Source organism: Saccopteryx leptura, chromosome 3 (assembly GCF_036850995.1).
Source record: "Saccopteryx leptura isolate mSacLep1 chromosome 3, mSacLep1_pri_phased_curated, whole genome shotgun sequence".
NCBI classification, from domain to species: domain Eukaryota; kingdom Metazoa; phylum Chordata; class Mammalia; order Chiroptera; family Emballonuridae; genus Saccopteryx; species Saccopteryx leptura.
Window position 1 is genome coordinate 135,713,103 of NC_089505.1, and position 18,743 is coordinate 135,731,845.

General features: G+C 38.4%; 1 protein-coding gene across 8 annotated transcripts in view; it reads left to right on the forward strand.

Moving 5' to 3' along the window:
* PATJ (PATJ crumbs cell polarity complex component) overlaps positions 1 to 18,743 on the forward strand; it is a 411,472-nt gene that overhangs the window by 280,237 nt on the left and 112,492 nt on the right. For all 8 annotated transcript variants that reach the window (XM_066376436.1, XM_066376440.1, XM_066376442.1 and 5 more), the window contains one exon: positions 12,461 to 12,533. In XM_066376436.1, coding sequence (XP_066232533.1) covers positions 12,461 to 12,533 — 73 coding nt within the window. The remainder of the gene's footprint in view (positions 1 to 12,460; positions 12,534 to 18,743) is intronic.

Here is an 18,743-nt window from a genome sequence, read left to right on the forward strand (position 1 = left end):
TCTTCATGACTCGTTCTAGAAAGATTATATAGTTCTAGGAATTTATCCAATTCCTTTAGGTTGTTGAATTTGGTGGCATATAATCTTTCATAATATTCTACTATGATCTCTTGTATATCTATGATATCTGTGGTAATTTTTCCTCTTTCATTCGGATTTTGTTTATATGAGTCCTTCATTTTTTTCCTTAGTGAGTCTAGCCAGTGGTTTGTCGATTTTATTGATCTTTTCAAGGAACTATCTCTTTGTTGTATTAATTTTTTATACTTTTTTGTTCTATATTTCATTTAGTTCTGCTCCAATTTTTATTACATCCTTTTTTCTGCTGACTTTGGGTTGCCTTTTTTTTTTTCTAGTTCCTTAAGATGTGATGTTAGGTTGTTTACTTGGGATCTCTATTGTTTCTTGATTTAAGCCTGTAACATATAAACTTCCCTCTAATTACTGCTTTTGCTGCATCCCAGAAATTTTGATATGTCATGTTGTCATTTTCATTTGTCTGTATATATCTTTTGATCTCTGCCTTTATTTCTATTTTGACCCAGTCATTTTTTAGAAGTATGTTGTTTAATTTCCATATTTTTGTGGATTTCTTTACTTTTTGCAGTTGAATTCTAATTTCAAAGCCTTATGGTCAGAAAATATGCTTGGTATAATTTTAATCTTCCTGAATTTGTTGATGTTAGTTTTGTGGCCTAACATATGGTTTATCCTTGAGAATGTTCCATGCACACTCGAGAAAAATGTATAATCTGATATTTTGGGTTGAAATGTCCTATAATTGTCTATTATGTCCATTTGTTCCAATATGTCATTTAAGGCCTATATTTCTTTATTGATTATCTGTTTGGATGATCTATCTAAAGCTGTCAGTGGTGTGTTGAAATCTCCAAGTATAATTGTGTTTTTGTCTGCTTCTATTTTTAGAGCAGTTAGTAAATGTCGTATATTTTGATACTCTCTGGTTCAGTTATGTGTTTGTTTTTTATTTTTTTAAATTCAGTGAGGGGAGAAGGCAGGTAATCAGACTCTCTCATTTTCCCCAACTAGGATCTACCTGGCAAGCTCATTAGGGGGCAATGCTCTGCCAATCTGGTGTGTTGCTCCATTGCTCAACAGCCAAGCTCTTCTTAGTGCCTGAAGCAGAGGCCATGGAGCCATCCTCAGTGCCTGGGTCCTACTCACTCCAATCGAGCCATGGCTACAGGAGGGGAAGAGAGAGAGAGAAGTGAGAGAGGGAGGGATGGAGAAGCAGATGGACACTTCTCTTTTTGTCCCGACCAGGAATCGAATCTTGGACATCTACACACAGCACTGACACTCTGCCACTGAGCCAACCGGCCAGGGCCGTACTATGTCTTATTGATAGAATGCCCCTTCATCATCATGCAATATCCATCTTTGTCTCTGGTTACCTTTATTCACTTGAAGTCAGCATGGTCAGATATGAGTATGGCTACACCTGCTTTTCTTTGGATATTATTTGCTTAGAGAATCATCTTTCAATCTTTCACTTTAAGTTTACCTTTGTCCTTGCAGCTTAGATGTGTCTCGCTCGTGAAGGCAGCATATAGTTGGGTTTGCTTTTTGATCCAATCTGCTACTCTGTGCCTCTTTATTGCTGAGTTCAGTTTGTTTACATTTAGGGTAATTATTAACACTTGAGGATTTTCTATAGCCATTTTATGTTTTGTTTTCCAGTAACTCTGTGTCTTGTTTGGTTCTTCTCTTTTGTGTTTCTGTTAGTTGTATTTTTGTGGTGGCATTCCATACTTTCCCCTGTTTCTTCTTTTTTTAAGCTGTGTATTTCAGTAGTGGCTTTTGTGTGGTTGGTTACCATTAGGTAATTAAGAGAAAAATGTTCATATGTACAAGAGTTCTTTGTCTTATGAGTGCTTCTGCACTCCATCCTCCTTTGCAACTGCAGATCTTTATCCTGCATATCTCCCATTTTATGTTATTGTTGTCACAGATTAACCTTTTTATTGTGACCTTGTTAGAGCTTTTACTTGTAGTTTTTATTTGTTTTGTTCTTCATGTCTGGTTGAATAACCCCCTTGAGTATTTCCTGCATTGGGGATTTTCTGCTGATAAATTCCCTCAGCTTCTGTATGTCTGCAAAAGTTTTTATTTCTCCTTCATATTTGAAGGATAGCTTTGATGGACATGGTATTCTTGCTGGTAATTCCTCTTTCATTTATATTTTTGATGGTCAGTGTTTATATACCTTTTCTTGTAGAATGCCTTTTTCCTTTGATAGACCCAACTCCCTCAAACACACACACAGGTACACACACAATGTATATAGTATGGTAGAACAATAAAAACAGTAAATCTAGATGCCTAGCTCCCTCTGTGTGTGCTGAAGGAGCAGATCTTTCTCTCATGGCTGATGTGTGACCTGTGAGCAATTATATAAACTAAACTTGGACAATGTGATACCTTAGGATTAGAATAGAAAGCAAATAGTGAGGTTGATTTTATATGAATGACATTTTATTCATAGAGCCACAGCATCTTGATCAGGGTTTTTGGTTTTGGTTTTTTGTTTTTGTTTTTAGCGATGAAGAGAGAGAGAGAGACAGACAGGAAGGGAGAGAGATGAGAAGCATCAATTCTTTGTTGTGGCACTTTTAGTTGTTCACTGATTGCTTTCTCATATGTGCCTTGACCGTGGGGCTACAGCCGAGTCAGAGACCCCTTGCTCAAGGCAGCCACTTTGGGCTTCAAGCCAGTGACCTTTGGGCTCAAGCCAGTGTCCCCATACTCAGGCTGGCTCAAGTCAGATGAGCCCACACTCAAACCAGTGTCCTCGGGGTTTCAAACTTGGGTCCTCAGCTTCCTAAACTGACGCTCTATTCACTGCACCACCGCCTGATCAGGGCACGTTTTTATGCTATCATGTCATTCTGTTTCCTGCTTCCTTTTCTTCTACATGTTTCTGAGTTCCTATTTATTCCAGGTCTGATTGTATAGCCTGCCTATTTTCTGTGAGATCCCAGAGTTCCTCTAATAAATTATTTTTCTCTTAAGTTGACCCAAATTCCTTTCTGTTGCTTTGCTTCTTGCCAAAGAATCCTGTTGAATGGGGAGGTTGATAAAAATAGAGCTGTCTGAACAAATCAGGAGCAACCAGAGTGAGATATTTGGTTTGCTCTGCACATTTTCTTGTCACATTTAGGCTCTTAGTCTTGATTCTGTGTTTTTATCCTACAGACTTTTTTAGCAGAACACAAGATCCCTGAACAAGTCTCTACTAAGGATCTCCAGTATCACATGTTTCTATTCCCAAAGCATTCACTGGCTCTTGAAATGAGGTGATGTGATTACCTCAGAGGAATCAAGCAGGACCTATCCTGGATTTATACCTGGGATTAGGGGTGGGGAGTCACCTGTTTCAGCACATTGCCTTATGGTAAGGGCTGATATCTGAACAATATTTGGACTTTGCTAGCCAGGATGAAGCAAGGAATGACGCAGGGTATCTACTACACTACCTTAAAAAGGAATCTGTTTGAGAAACTTATTAGGTTAAATCATCTATCCCATTTAGTCCTAAGTTTCCCACATGAACCCTCCGTCCAGTCTGCACTGCCAAATATTTTATGAGCCCCCTTTTCCTCTGCACGACTGGCAGTTATTAGAGGCCACCTTTGTAAAATGTGGGTATGGATCCTTAGTTACTCCCAGCAGCCCTCATTAGTGATTGACATTGTTTGGAATATCATGTATATAGAGTTCATAATTCCACTGTCATTGGACATTTATTTCAAATTCAACATACTCAGCTATTTTGGTGGTTTTTTTCTAATTGGAAATGAGAAATTATTCAGTCTGTTCAGATAGTTAGGAACATCTTCTGGAATCTGTTTAGAAAAGAGGTTTGCTCTCACAGGTATGCTTTGCTTTGTTTTATGTGTTACTTCTGATTCATTTACATGGAGATTTCTTGACTGAATGTTAATTTGTTGTCATGTTTTAATTTAATAGAACAAATGTAGAGTTGATTTCTTTCTGTCCACATGTGTCTCACATTACTATATTTAAATTTTTATTTATTGATTTTAGAGAAAGAGAAAGGGGGAGAGAGAGACATTGTCCTGTTGTTCCACTAATTCATGCATTCATTGGTTGATTCTTGTATGTACCCTGATTGGGGATTGAACCCACAACATTGGCATATTGGGACGAATTCTAACCAATTGAGCTAACCGTCCAGTCCAGGGCTCACATCTCTATATTTAATACAATCAGAAAATACTCTGTAGGCCTGTTTAGGTGTGTTCATGTGTTCCTCATTTATTCAACCTTGGTGTGTGTGTGTACCTAAATCTTGTGCTAGGCATTAGATTGTAGTTATAATCACTTTAGAATAGGTTGCAAAGAAATTGAGTCAATCTATTCAGCCATCCAGGCTGAATTCAGGCCCATAACTTCTGCTTTTGATATAATGCTATTTTGTTGGCAAAGAATAAGATCCTGTGGGTTTCATGAAAGTGAATTTCCAAGTGGCAAGACTAGAGCAGTCCTGATGACAGTGATGATTTTCAATTATATACTAAATAGTTCAAGCGTATTCTCATCACACTTGCACTTTTTTGTCTTACTTAGTTAATATTTTTAAATTGTGGTTAAAAAATACATAACAAGATTTGCTGCCTTAATTTTAGGTATCCAGTTCAGTGGCATTGTTTTCACATTGTTCTACACCATCACTATCATCTGTATCCAGAACTCCTTATATAAACTTGCAGAACTGAAACTATGTCCCTTTAAAAATAACTCCCGTTCTCCCCTCCCTGCAGCCATTGGCAGCTGCCATTTGACTCCCTGTCTCTGAATTTAACTAGATACCTCATAAAAGTGGAATTTGTCCTTTTGTTACTGGCTTATTTCACTTATCATGTTTTCATAGTTGATCCTTGTTGTAGCATGTGTAAGAATTTTCTTTCTTTTTAAAGCTGAATAATATTCTGTTACATGTATATACCAAATTGGTTTATCCATTCTGCTGTTGAGGGAGACTTGGGTTCCTTTTGCCTTTTTGACTATTGTAAATAGTGCTGCTATGAACATGAGTATACAAATATCTTTTTGAGATCCTACTCTCAATTCTTTTGGATATACTCCTGGAAGTGGATTTGCTGAATCATAGAGTAATTTTATTTTTTTAATATTTTGAGAAATGATCATATTGTTTTCCGTAGCAACTGCACCATATTACATTGACCAACAGTAGATCTCACTAACACTCATTTTGTTTGTATGTTTGTTTGTTTGTTATATAGTATCCATTCTGATGGGTTCAAAGTGATATCATTGTGGTGTTGATTTGCATTTCTCAATGATTAGTGATGTTGACATCTTTTCATGTGTTTATTGGTCACTTGTGTATCTTCTTTGGAGAAATTTCTTTTCAAGTTCTTTGCATATTTTTAAATCAAGTTTTTTGTTTTCTTGTTTTTGTTGAATTGTAAGAATTCTTTAATACTCTGGTTTTAACCCCTTATCAGATATATGATTTGCAAATATTTTCTCCCATTCCATAGGGTGCCTATCACTCTGTTAATTGTGTCTTTGACACACAGAAGTTTTTCATTTTGATGTAGACAAATTTATTTTTTGTTGTTGCTGGTCCTTTTTTTTTTTTTTAGATTTTTATCCATTAATTTTAGAAAGAGGAGGGTAGAGGAGGAACCGGAAGCATCAATTCGTAGTTGCTTCCTGTTTATGCTGGGACCAGGCAAACCCAGGGTTTCAAACCAGCAACTTTGGCATTCCAGGTCAATGCTTTATCTGCTGTGCCACCACAGGTCAGGCTGTTGCTTATACTTTTGATGTCATATCCAAGAAATCATTGCCAAATCTAATGTAATGAAGTTTTCCCCCTAAGTTTTCTTCTAAGAGTTTTATAATATTAGCTTTTACATTTAGATCTTTGATCCATTTTGGATTAATTTTTGTATATGGAATAATGGAAGGATCCAACATCATTCTTTTGCATGTGGATATCTGTTTTCCCGCACCATTTGTTGAAAAGATTATTCTTTCCCTCACTGAAGAGTCTTAGTACCCTTGTTGAAAACCATTTGATCATATATGCGAGGGTTTATTTCAGGGCTCCCTATTCTGTTCCATTGGTCCATATGCCAGTACATTTTCTTGTTTACTATAGGTCTGTAATAAATTTTGAAATCAGGAAAGGTGAGACCTCCAACTTGTTCTTTTTTTTTTTTTTTCAAGATTATTTTAGGTATTGAGATCCCTTGAGATTGTATATGGATTTTAGGACAGAACACACTTTCTCTTTCAAAAGAAGTAGAAATGCTCCTTGGAAATAACTCAGTCCCTGATAAATGAAAGTAATGACATTCTATAAATACACCATCCATTATATCAGATTTATTTTTCTTTTCTAATTCAGAAGATATGGTCATGGGCTCATTGTGCTTTTCTGGGGATAAGTATGTTCTTCTCATAACCCATGAATCTTTCTTTAACCACAGTTCATAGTGTTCTTTCAGAGTTTATATTGGAGAGAGTATCTCATATTTACCTAAGGAATCAGTCAATGACTGTTGAATTGATGTTCAAATAACATGTTTATGAAATCTCATATTACAATTTGAATTATGATTATAACTATGATGGATGAAGAATAAATATATAGGGTTTTGTCAACAGATCCCTCTATATAACATGTATGTGCTTCAAAAACTGCAGTAAAGTATTCTTAGAAGAATAAAATGAAATTGCTGAGAAAAGCCATGTAAGTTTAGAATTTCAGAGGAGAGCAAGATTACTGTTAGAGAAGTGGGTACAGTAAGAACTAGTTTAATGCTACTTGAGCAGTCTTAATACAGGAGAGAATCGAATCCAAACTGCATAAACAAATTTAATTCAAACATTTATTGAGTACCTATTTGTCAGATGCTATGTAAAATCATAGAGTTAAGTAAATTCTCCAAGAACTTCTAAGATATGCAAATAAATAACTATACATCAGGTAAAACAAGCACCAATGGAGAGAACTCTGTGATTTTGGGTTATTGAGATATTATTTTAAGGCTTGGTTCCCGGGAGTGCAGTCAAGTGTTTCGCAGTGGAGAGGGGCATGGCTTAGATTTATTGAGACTCAGAGAAAGCAGAAAAAGGTAACCAGTAGAGACACTGTTGTCATAGTCTAGGCAACATGAAAAGTACATGAATTAGGATGGGGACCATGGGACTAGAAGAAAAGACAAGAAAGGATGAAGTCTTTAGAATGAAATCATTAGACTTGGTTATTTCTTTAGCTATAAGGGTTGATGGCTAAATGAATTAAGAATAACTGAGGACTTAGCAACTAGAAATTTCAGCATCTGAGACTGAACATCATAAAATATTAAATGTTAACTGTGGTTATTGTGCCTTAGTGCTCTGATATTTACGCTACTTCACAATAATTCTGTTAGAAGTTATTCTCTCAATTTTATAGCTTAAGAAACCAAGGTTTTAAAAGTTGTTTAGTATCTTACATTATTTATATCAGTTCTATCAATAACATGTAAAGAGTATTTTTGCCTCTGTCTGCTTAGGTCTAGATATCTTTTCAGAATAGCACATAGTTGTCTTATACTATATATAATTATTTCCATTGGAATGATACTACACCCTGATCTATATGTGTCTATTCTAAATTTTGAGTTCCTGTGGAAGAGAATCTATTGGCCCAAACTAAGTCAGGTGTCTGCCCTACACTCACTGAGGCTGAGACAGACTGTCAGTGTTAGTGTAGACTTTGCTATGGCAGCCCATCCAGGCAGTCTCTGTGAGCTGACCACCCACCCCACGAAATGGCCATTAATGTGGTGAATCCTGACAACTGGGTGACTGCAGACAGCACATTGTCATTAACTCGAAGCAGCTTGGAAAGCACAGAGCAGTGTGTTGATAGTTCTGCTTTGTCTTTTCCCTGCCTCGTTAAGACCCACTTTAGTCAACCTTTATAGAACACCTACTCCCTGTCAGCTATGAGCCAGAGATACAAAGAAATCAGCTCCCATCTCTGTGTTTAGCAAGAGAGGCAGAGCAGCTCAAGTCATTTTTTTTTTGTATTTTTCCAAAGTGAGAAGGGGGGAGGCAGACAGACAGACTCCTGCATGCACCCGACTGGAATCCACCCAGCATGCCCACTAGAGGGCGATGCTCTGCCCATCTGGGGTGTTGTTCCATTGTGACTGGAGCCATTCTAGCGCTTGAGGAGGAGGCTATGGAGCCATCCTCAGTGCCCGGGCTAACTTTGCTCCAATGGAGCCTTGGCTGCGGAAGGAAGAGAGACACAGAGAAAAAGGAGAGGGGGAAGGGTGGAGAAGCAGATGGGTGCTTCTCCTGTGTGCCCTGACTGAGAATAGAACCTGGGACTTCCACACGCCAGGCTGATGCTCTACCACTGAGCCAACCAGCCAGGGCCAGCACAAGTCATTTTAATGGAGCACAGCAAGTACAACAATACAACATCCACTTACAGGGCTCCTTACCCTGAAAAATTGTTCTTACTGTGATCTGTGGTAGAACTTCGTTAGCTCTCTCCCAATAGCTGTTAAAAACCATCATAAAAACAGCAACAAACAATTATAATTTCTGATTGTGTCCTGTATGGGGCACCAGGATCTAAGAAACTTGTTTATTATATTGTAAAAGAAATGTTCGTTATAAAGCAAAAAGATTTCATTTCTAATGAGAATCATAGACTATGAGTTGTCAGAGGTTCTCCAGAAGTCCTTCCATTTAACTGTTTAAAGTGTAAATGGCTTCTCCCCTTTGGTCTCCCTCTTCCTACTTCTTTCTCCTTAAAATTGCTGCCATGTCAGGTCCCGCTTGCTTGACACTGAGGTCTGATGAGCACTCACCAGTAAGTGGATTATAAAGGATTATGAACTGTAACTTCTGAGAGCAGCTTTCTTCTCTCCATTGAGAGTAGTTGTAGATTTTCTATTCTGTGAGGCTTTAAAAAATTAATAGAGACTTTAAAGGCCATTAAAGTCATGCTAGTTTAGGGGAAATCATTAAATTGTGAAAGGATAACTTAGTTGATTTGAGCTAAATTGGTTAATCATGATATCTCAATAAGAATTTATGTGCAGCCAGCCATACTTTTAATGCTGGTAAGCCTTTGAAAGAGATAGAAAAAACCATGTGCTTAATTACTGCCAAATATACACTACCTTGTGGGCTCAAAATCCTGAGTAGGCATGTCCAATTGGCTTTTTGCTTGAAGCTAGAGCTGAGCTTTTGTGTGTTACCCATGGGGGAAACTGAATAGGAAAGGGAAGTGCCACTAGGAAAAATGCTATTGCTTACCCAGGGGTTACAGAATGCTTCTATGGGTGAGCAAACTGCTGAGAAATGGACTGTACTCCCTGAAAAACAATAGCCATCTCTTACCATAATAACACATGCTCAAGGCATCTATAATGCTGTCAGAATAAAGAGATATATTCTTCATGCTCTATATCACTTTATAGTTTTAGTTTTTCTCCCTTTTGCTTTAATTGGCTTGATCATCCAGGAGTCTGAAAAGGTCAGAGCATGAAGTGGCACCTGGACTTCCTTCACTCTCTGTTTGTACTCTGCCTCGTTCCACGAGAATCCCAGTTTGGAATTCGTACGTTCAACCTATTCACTTAAGAGATCAGGAAACTAATTCTCTAAGGAGTTGTTTCCCCCAAATCCATTGCTAGTGAGTGGTAGTGCTAGAATCAAAACTCTGGCCTCTGTCTCCTGATTGAAGTAAGTGTTCATTACATTTTTAAAAAATATATCTTTTTAAAGTACAAACTATTTGCCAGGCACTGTTTGCCCTAGGATGTAACAGAGAGTAGGGGAACATGAATTTTGTCCTCTAGGGTGAAGACAGATTTGAAGCAAATATTCATACAAATCAGTTAGGTAAATTATGAAAAAAACACATCTGTGGTCATAGTGTGGACTGCTGTAAGCATGTAGTGAAGACCCTACAAGGCTTGTTTCAGGAAAGGACATTTATGGGGAGCTCTGAAGGAGAAATAAGAATAAATCAAAGGATCTGGGCAACAAGCATGCAGAGCAGAAGAAGGGAGAATGAGAGAAGCCCTGAGGTGGGTGGAGCTTGGCTCTGCTGAGAAATGGAAAGAGAGCCAGAGACGCTGTGGTAGAGCAAAGCCAGCAAGGAGAAGAGAGAACAAAGGAGGCCAGAGATGTGGGCCGGGCCCAGACCACTCAAGGCCATGTAGCCTCCCTAACAATTTTGGACTTGATCCTAAGTGCAATAGGAAATCATGGGAAGATTTAAAAACAGGAGATAGAAATATAATCAGATGTATGTTTTGAAACCATCCTAACTTGGATGGGTGAAGAATAGACTGGAGCAGGGATGATGAATCTAAGTAGGGATACCAAATAGGATGCCCTTCATTGATATGGGTGAGCAATGACGAGGGCGTGCACTGGGCGAGGATGGAAAGAAGTGCAAAGATTCGAGCTACACTTTGAAGGTAGAATCAATAAGGCTTCTTTTTTCAAAAGTCAAGGTTTTTTATTTAATACATTCAAATCAAATATACCACTCACAAACATTAGGGGATATTTCAAAATGAATATGAAGCAATAAAAACAAGAAGCATTTGATTTTTTTTTTTATTAAACAAGAACATCAGAAAAGCAAATGACAAGTCAAAGAAAGTTGTTTGATTATGCAAATGAGACACAAAACCAACTTTTATTTCATTGGTGAAAATGTACTGGCCAAAAGGTTGAAAGTGCCGGAGTATTTGCACGTTCCCTGATCCCCTAATTTTGTGAGCAGTAAATAAACACTTTGAAAAACAGGCAGATATCCCCCTATATTTGGAAAACAATTAAGTCAGAGTTTTCTACATGGTAGAAGGGAGGCATCTGCCGATGTCCATAGTTAGACAATTCAAGAAAACTTGGAAACTTCTAAATCCATTTCCCCTAAAACAATCCATGGTAACAAGTGGAGACACAGCTACTTCAGAGGGTAAAATGTCTATATCTACATGGTTTTATTAACAGGGATTGGGTTGCACCTGTATAACATAGGTTGGATATACAATTAAGGCATGAGAGGTTTCAAGAACAACTCTCAGGTTCTTGGCTGAACAACTGGGCAGATACTGTTGACATTTACACAGGTGGAGAGAAAATTAACTATGGAACCCGCTGGGAACTGAGGGGGATAAAGAGCTCTATTTTATTTAAGATGCTTGTAAGACATCTAGTGGAGATGTAGAGTAAAATATGCAGATTGTAAGCTCAGAAAAACATCTGAGCGAACTATGTGAAGTTGGAAGACATTGATATATACATACATAGTCTTTGAACTTAAGGAAGCAATTCGCCTAGTTGAGGTTGTTGAACTCAAACTGAAGAAGGATAGGTGAGATATAAATTTAATAAAGAAAGGCATTTCAGGTAAAGGCACTGATATGATTAAAGCTCCAGAGTAGGAATGATGTGGACCAGTGGATCTTTTTTTACTTGGTGAGCAGTGAAAAATAATATGAGATGGGATTTGGAGTGCCCTCCTGAGTCAGGTAGTGACTACCCTAGATATACTTATCACGTTGAGAAATCTGTGAACATTCTTACATCTTGACACAGCAGTGAGAAGCATTTCTTGTGCTTCCTTAGTTTATATTGTGAAACCTTAAAGTCAGACTTAACATAAATCTTGTGATAATTATATTGGGTACGCACCATGAATGAAGAGTAAAGGACAAATCTCCCACAGAACCACTGCCGACCATTTGCTGGTAGCATAGTGGAAATAAGCCCAAATAATCAGAACTGGTATTCTAGCAGTTGTTCTGTGCCTGCCACACTGGTGGTGAAGTTTCAGCTCCCACTTCCTCTGCTCCAATTAGGATGAGGAGGAGCAGAATTAACCTAACCCACAAAGCCTTGCCTGTCTGGATCTCTTCTCTCCCCATCCATCACACCTCCTCACAGAGCCCACCCTTGTGGGGACTGTCATATACATCCCATCATCCTTCATTTGGTAGAACACAGTTAGAAGCCAGTGAGGAGGCTGGGAACTTGTCCAGTTCAAAGAACAAAATGCTCTAAACATTAATGGGGCCTAGAGGTTACACACACCCTTTTGAAAAATGTATACTCCTCGGTGCTGGAAGAATTGATAGCTTTCCAAAATTATCCTCTGCAGCACCTGACTTACTAAGCAGGATTTGGCCAGCTCCTAGCTTCATCATTCTTTGTCACTAATAATTGTATCTTAGTATCCCTTGAGTAATACATCTCTTTTTGTACCTAATAGTTTCACATGTTATATATATACTTTTTTTTTTATTTTGTAGTGCTGTGCGTGCATTTTCAACTGAGAAGTGAGGGAGTGATTATAATTTGAGCCAGAAACTTAACATGTCCTGTGTACTGATTCTTTCTGTTTTACCATCCACAGAAATGAAGATGCAGTCAATCAGATGGCCGTTACTCCCTTTCCATTGCCGTCAAGCTCCCCATCTTTTATTGAGGTAAGATGGCTCCTTGTTAGCTTATAGTGGGTATACTAGATGCATTTGTCCTAATTATATTTTCCAAATCTAGCTTTTTTGATTTGCAGTATTTTGTATTCCAAACTTATAGAATCTATTAACTAGGGAATTTTCCTGATGAAAATAGAAAGTATTATTAGCCTGACCAGGCAGTGGCACAGTGGACAGAGCGTCGGACTGGGATGTGGAAGACCCGGGTTCGAGACTCTGAGGTTGCCAGTTTGAGCATGGGCTCATCTGGTTTGAGCAAGACTCACTAGCTTGAGCCCAAGGTCGCTGGCTCAAGCAAGGGGTCACTCGGTCTGCTGTAGCCCCCCGGTCAAGGCACATATGAGAAATCAATCAATGAGCAACTAATGAGCCACAACAAAGAATTGATGTTTCTCATCTCTCTCCCTTCCTGTCTCTCTGTCCCTATCTGTTCCTCTCTCTAACTCTCTCTGTCTCAGCCACAAAAAAAGAAAAGAAAAGAAAATAGAAACTATTTGAAGTATTATTATAAAGTAGCATAAAACAATGTTAAACGAACATGTTAGAACTTAACTGTATGAGTATTGCCTTCTTCAAAGTTTTATAAGGTCATTTCTAGAGATAGAATATGTCCTAACTGGGAATTTCAGAATTTGTTAGAAAATTCTTTTTTTTAGTAACTGAATGAATAGAAGGTACCTCTTTCTTTATGATTTCAAAACACTTTAATACCTGGGATTGCAGGTATCTTTAAATAATTACTTGCACCTGTTGACAGGGACATTACTAAAACAACATTGCTGTCATAATGATCTGGTTGTAGAGATAGATAGGTAGATATTTAATCAGTGTGTCTTCCCAGCTGAGGGAATATTACATTCTCTTTATGTTTCAAAAAGAAATGTATACCTGTTATAACTAATAAAATGCAGATTTATTAAAAGAAAAATTGATTTTCCTTTCCCCACCTCCCCAAGAAGTTAGTATTTACTGTTTAGTATTTCTCCACACTTTTTCCTTTGCTTCTGCAACAAAAATAAACAGCTATACACGAATAGTGTCTCTCTTAGTAAATATCTGATTATATAATTCATATTATTTTTATTCAACAAGTATTCAATACGTGCATATTATATGTACAGGCACTATTTTGGATATTAGAGATATAGGTATGAATAAAACAGATAAGGCTCCCTGCCAGGTTCAGTTTACAGTCTGATGACAAATTAACAAATAAACTAAGAGAATTAGCAGTAGTGGTCAGTCCCTTGCAGATGATTAAACTAAGGGATGTGGCTAGTGACCACTCTATTTGTTCATAAGACAGGCCTCTTGGACAAGGTGAAACTTAAACAAGATCAAAGTGAAGAGTAAGACATGCAAAAATAAGGGAAAGGGCTTTCTCTGTAAAAGGAACAAAAATAACTGAACTGAGAATGAACTGGATGTGGAACTGGGTATGTGTCTGGAAGCACAAAGGTGCAGTAGGAGCCACTAGAAGGTTTTAACAGGAAAATTAAGTAACCTGATGTACAGTCTCCTAGGTAGAGAGTGGACTCCAGAAAGGTGAAAGTATTACACTGGAAGGCAGAAGCCCAGGTGTGACCTGAGTGGTGGGAGGTTTTGGTATTGGAAGCAAAGAAAAGGGAGCTGATTCTTGATGTTTTAGATAAGTCAGATTTGATTGATAAAATGTGGGAGCTGAAGGGAAATAGAGACTCATGATTTAACCTAGATTTGTGGATAGAAGTGCCATTTCTTACAGTCTGTTGAAGAATACTGTACATTAACAGGGAAGCAAAAATTAAAAGGTTTGTTTTAGTAAGGTTAAGTTTGAGAGGCGTATTATACATCCTTCTGGAATAGATTCTATACATTGAAAAGAGAAAACTTTTTTTTGCTTAATATAATGACTATATATTTATATGCTCTATTATAATCTTTTTCCAACTGACAGATATTCAGGCAATCTTCCAGTGTTTTGCCAGTCAAGGAATACTAAAATAAGCATCTGTGCAAGGTGCATATGCATGCATGTATCAATCATTTGGTGCTAATGCTTTTATTTCTATAGCATAGATTTCCCCATTGTCCAGTTGCTGAGTCAAAGCTGTACAACTTCAAAATTTTAATCTATATTGACCAATTACTATTTGAAAAGACTTCAGTGATATGTATTGACCTTCTATCAATAGACATTTAGCCACAGCTTTGCCAGCACTGGGTATTTTTGTTTTAATTAAGAGCAAGGGAAGGCAATTTGCATGGTAGTGGAAATGAGGGGCCCCAGAGCCATACTACTTTAGTTCAAATTCTAGTAAAACCGTACACTAGACATGTGACTACAGGCAACTATAGTAAACTCTTCTATGCTGATTTATCTGTAAGGAGATAACAATATGAAGTTGTTGCCTCATAGGGTTGTTAAGATTAAATAAGGTTAGGGGTGTGTGTGTGTGTGTGTGTGTGTGTGTGTGTCTTGGGTCTGGCACATGGTAGCTATCCAATAAATGTTAATACTTAATTACTACTTTTTTGTGTTTATACAATGTCATATAACATGTTTTAGATGGGTAAGGGGTCAATAGTCAACATTTTTTTCTATAGTATTATTAGTTATGAATGTTCCAACCAAAATATCATCCCCAAAGAAATGAATTTTTAAAAATTGTCCATATTTTTTCTCAGTGTAAAAGGAAAGTACCTTTATAGTGTCCAAGAAAACTAGCCTGTCATTAAATCAGAAAGGTTCTGTGAGGTCCAGCATTTGTGTCTTAGAGTGGGCAAATGTGTACTGTTGGTGTTAACATTTAACGTGAGAGGACTGTTTGGGAGTTTCCGTTTGGTTTTCTTTGTTTTTCTTCTGGCAGGAATGACTTCTGATATCAGCTGCATATCTTTTCTAGTTTGTAATCTGCCAAGTAGTTTCTGCCGCCTCTTGCTGAAAGGGTGGCAGCTTCTCGGGATGATTGAATACAGTGTCTACTATGTCAAACACTATCTTAGATGCATTGGCTCATGTCCCACTTACATTCAGATCTCCAGAGATATTATTATCATTATTTCAACTTTACAGAAGAACAGACTGGAGTTTAGTGTACTCATATGCCCAGAGGCAGGTGTGTTATTCAGCATTAGCTTCCATAACTATACCTGGAGTTGTTACCACCAAACCTTTGTAGACTTCTAAAGAGTAAAGGAAGGAATGTGTAAAGCATTTAATATAGCTCATGGCACAAAGTAAATGATCAATAAATGAACTATCTATTCCATTTATTCAAATATTTAAGTATATTTTACTAAATTTTAAAGTGTATTGCACAATATTAGCTGCTATTTTCATTTTTTAAATTGTACTAACCATAGAAATTTCACTTACACATAACAGAATCAGTAATAAGTCAGGGAAATAATTTGGTGTCATACACAATAAATTTATTATATTCTGAAAATGTAGAAATCTGGCTTTATTTTTAAATAAAGAAGACTAGTAATATATGTGAAGTATAAGTAATGCCAGTTCTGAGTTTTAAGAGGCTAATCACAGTATTTAAATCAAATTTGCGTGTGTCATTATTTGTGATTCATTTTCAAAAAGAAGTCACATTGGCTTGGCCTTTAGTGGCACAGTGGGTAGAGCATCGGCCTGGAACGCTGCGGTTGTTGGTTTGAAACCCTGGGCTTGCCCTGTCAAGGCACATAAAACAAACAATAAATAAAGTGAAGCGACTATGAGTTGATACTTCTCGTTCTCATCCCTCTCTCTCCTTTCTCTGTAAAATCAAGAAAAGAAACCTTTAAAAAATAAAAATAAAAAATAAGTCACATTGCCACCAAATATATAAATAAATAATAAATCCTTTTCTCTAAAGGGATATGCTTCTGTTGCGCCATCACAATGAGTTAGAGGATAAAGAAGGTTTTTTATTTTATGGACTGTTGGCCTTCAATAACTGCCATCCAAGATGAATATTACCCCTCCTGTGGTTGGTATATGAAGTATTTAGGTATGCTCTGGTCCCCTGACAACTTCCTCACCCCTTCTCATTTATCTGTGTGGCCCCTCTCACTACGCCTTTTTCCCTCAAAGCATTTTCTAGTAAGTACCTAAATATAATTTACATCTGAAATATTGCCAAGAGAGCTATCCCTTTTAAATTATAACCAAATAGGCCCTGGCTGGTTGGCTCAGTGGTAGAGCATCGGCCCAGCATGTGGATGTCCCCGGTTCGATTCCCGGTCAGGGCACACAGAAGAAGCGCCCATCTGTTCCTCCACCCTTCCCCCTCTACTTTCTCTCTATCTCTCTCTTCCCCTCCCACAGCCAAGGCTCCATTGGAGTAAAGTTGGCCCAGGCACTGAGGATGGCTCCATGACCTCCGCCTCAGGTGCTAGAATGGCTCCAGTTGCAACGGAGCAATGGCCCCAGATTGGCAGAACATTGCCCCCTAGTGGGCTTGCTGTGTGTATCCCAGTCAAGTGCATACAGGAGTCTGTCTCTCTGCCTCCCCGCTTCTCACTTCAGGAAACCAAAAAGATATTCTCAAAAAAGAAAATTATAACCAAGTAGATGAAGTATTCAATATACAATATAGTTGAATAACATTTTTGTTAAACACTAATGGGATCTTATATTCATTCCCTTATTGAGCAAATATTTATTGAGCTCTTATGATGTGTCAGGCACTGTTCTAGACACCAAGGGCATGGCAGAAAACAAAATCACTTCATGCATTGTGTGCCAGCAGAGTAAACAAACATGCTAATAGAACATTGAACAAGAAGGCTAGAGCCTGACCTGTTGATAATACAGTGGATAGAGCATCAGCCTGGAATACTTAGGATCCAGGTTCAAGTTCCCGAGGTTGCTGGCTTGAGTGCGGACTCATCTGGTTTGACTGCGAGCTCATGAGCTTGAGCACAGGGTTGCTGGCTTGAACGTGGGATCATAGACATGACCCCAAGGTTGCTGGCTTAAGCCCAAGCTTGCTGACTTGAGCAAGGGGTCACTGGATCTGCTGGAACCCCCGGTCAAGGCACATATGAGAAAGTAATCTATGAAGAACTATGATGCCACAACAAAGAATTGGTGCTTCTTATCTCTCTCCCTTTCTGTCTGTCTGTCTGTCCCTCTCTCTATCTCTCTTGCTTAAAAGAAAAAAAAAAGAAGGCTAGAGATGTGGGTTCTTGTTTTAGCTCTACCAGTAACCTGTTTGACCTGGTAGAGGTATTTTACCTGGCAAAATCTGCCTTTTTTTATCAGGCCAGGTTAATAGCCCTTCCTGCCTGTATCAACAGGTAATAAAGATCAAGTACTAAATGTAGGAAAAGTATTTTATAATCTGTGCAGCTACATACACATATAAGGGGTTATTAGCATTTCTACTGCTGAGATTTTGTAATTGTAATAACTGGTGGGGCAGCTGTAGGACATGGTGATTAAGAACTTAGACATGAGAGTTGGACAGATCCAAGTCCTAGTCTTTGTTCTGCCATTTACTAGTAGTCAGCTTGAACCAGTTAAGCCCTATAAGCTTGTGTTTCCTCATATTTAAAAGGCATTTGATGCCCTGGCCGGTTGGCTCAGCGGTAGAGCGTCAGCCTGGCGTGCGGGGGACCCAGGTTCGATTCCCGGCCAGGGCACACAGGAGAAGCACCCATCTGCTTCTCCACCCCCCACCCCCTCCTTCCTCTCTGTCTCTCTCTTCCCCTCCCGCAGCCAATGCTCCATTGGAGCAAAGATGGCCTGGGCGCTGGGGGATGGCTCCTTGGCCTCTGCCCCAGGCGCTAGAGTGGCTCTGGTCGTGGCAGAGCGACCCCCCAGAGAGGCAGAGCATCGCCCCCTGGTGGGCAGAGCATCGCCCCTGGTGGGCGTGCCGGGTGGATCCCGGTCAGGCGCATGCGGGAGTCTGTCTGACTGTCTCTCCCCGTTTCCAGCTTCAGAGATTTAAATTTTTTTTTTTTTTTTAAAAAGAGAAAAAAAAAGAAATAAAAGGCATTTGATAATAATGATGAATTTAATCATGGTTATAGAATGTTTAGCATATTCTTGGCACACAGTAAGAACTCATAGTAGCTGTGATTATACTTATACTATTATAGCTCTGTAGCAGAGCTCCCAGCCTCCAGCATCTTTCTTTTTCAACAGTTAACATACAACACAGGATCTTTTCTTACCATGTTTATTGTATTTGTCCTCTTGTTCAAATATCTTTAATG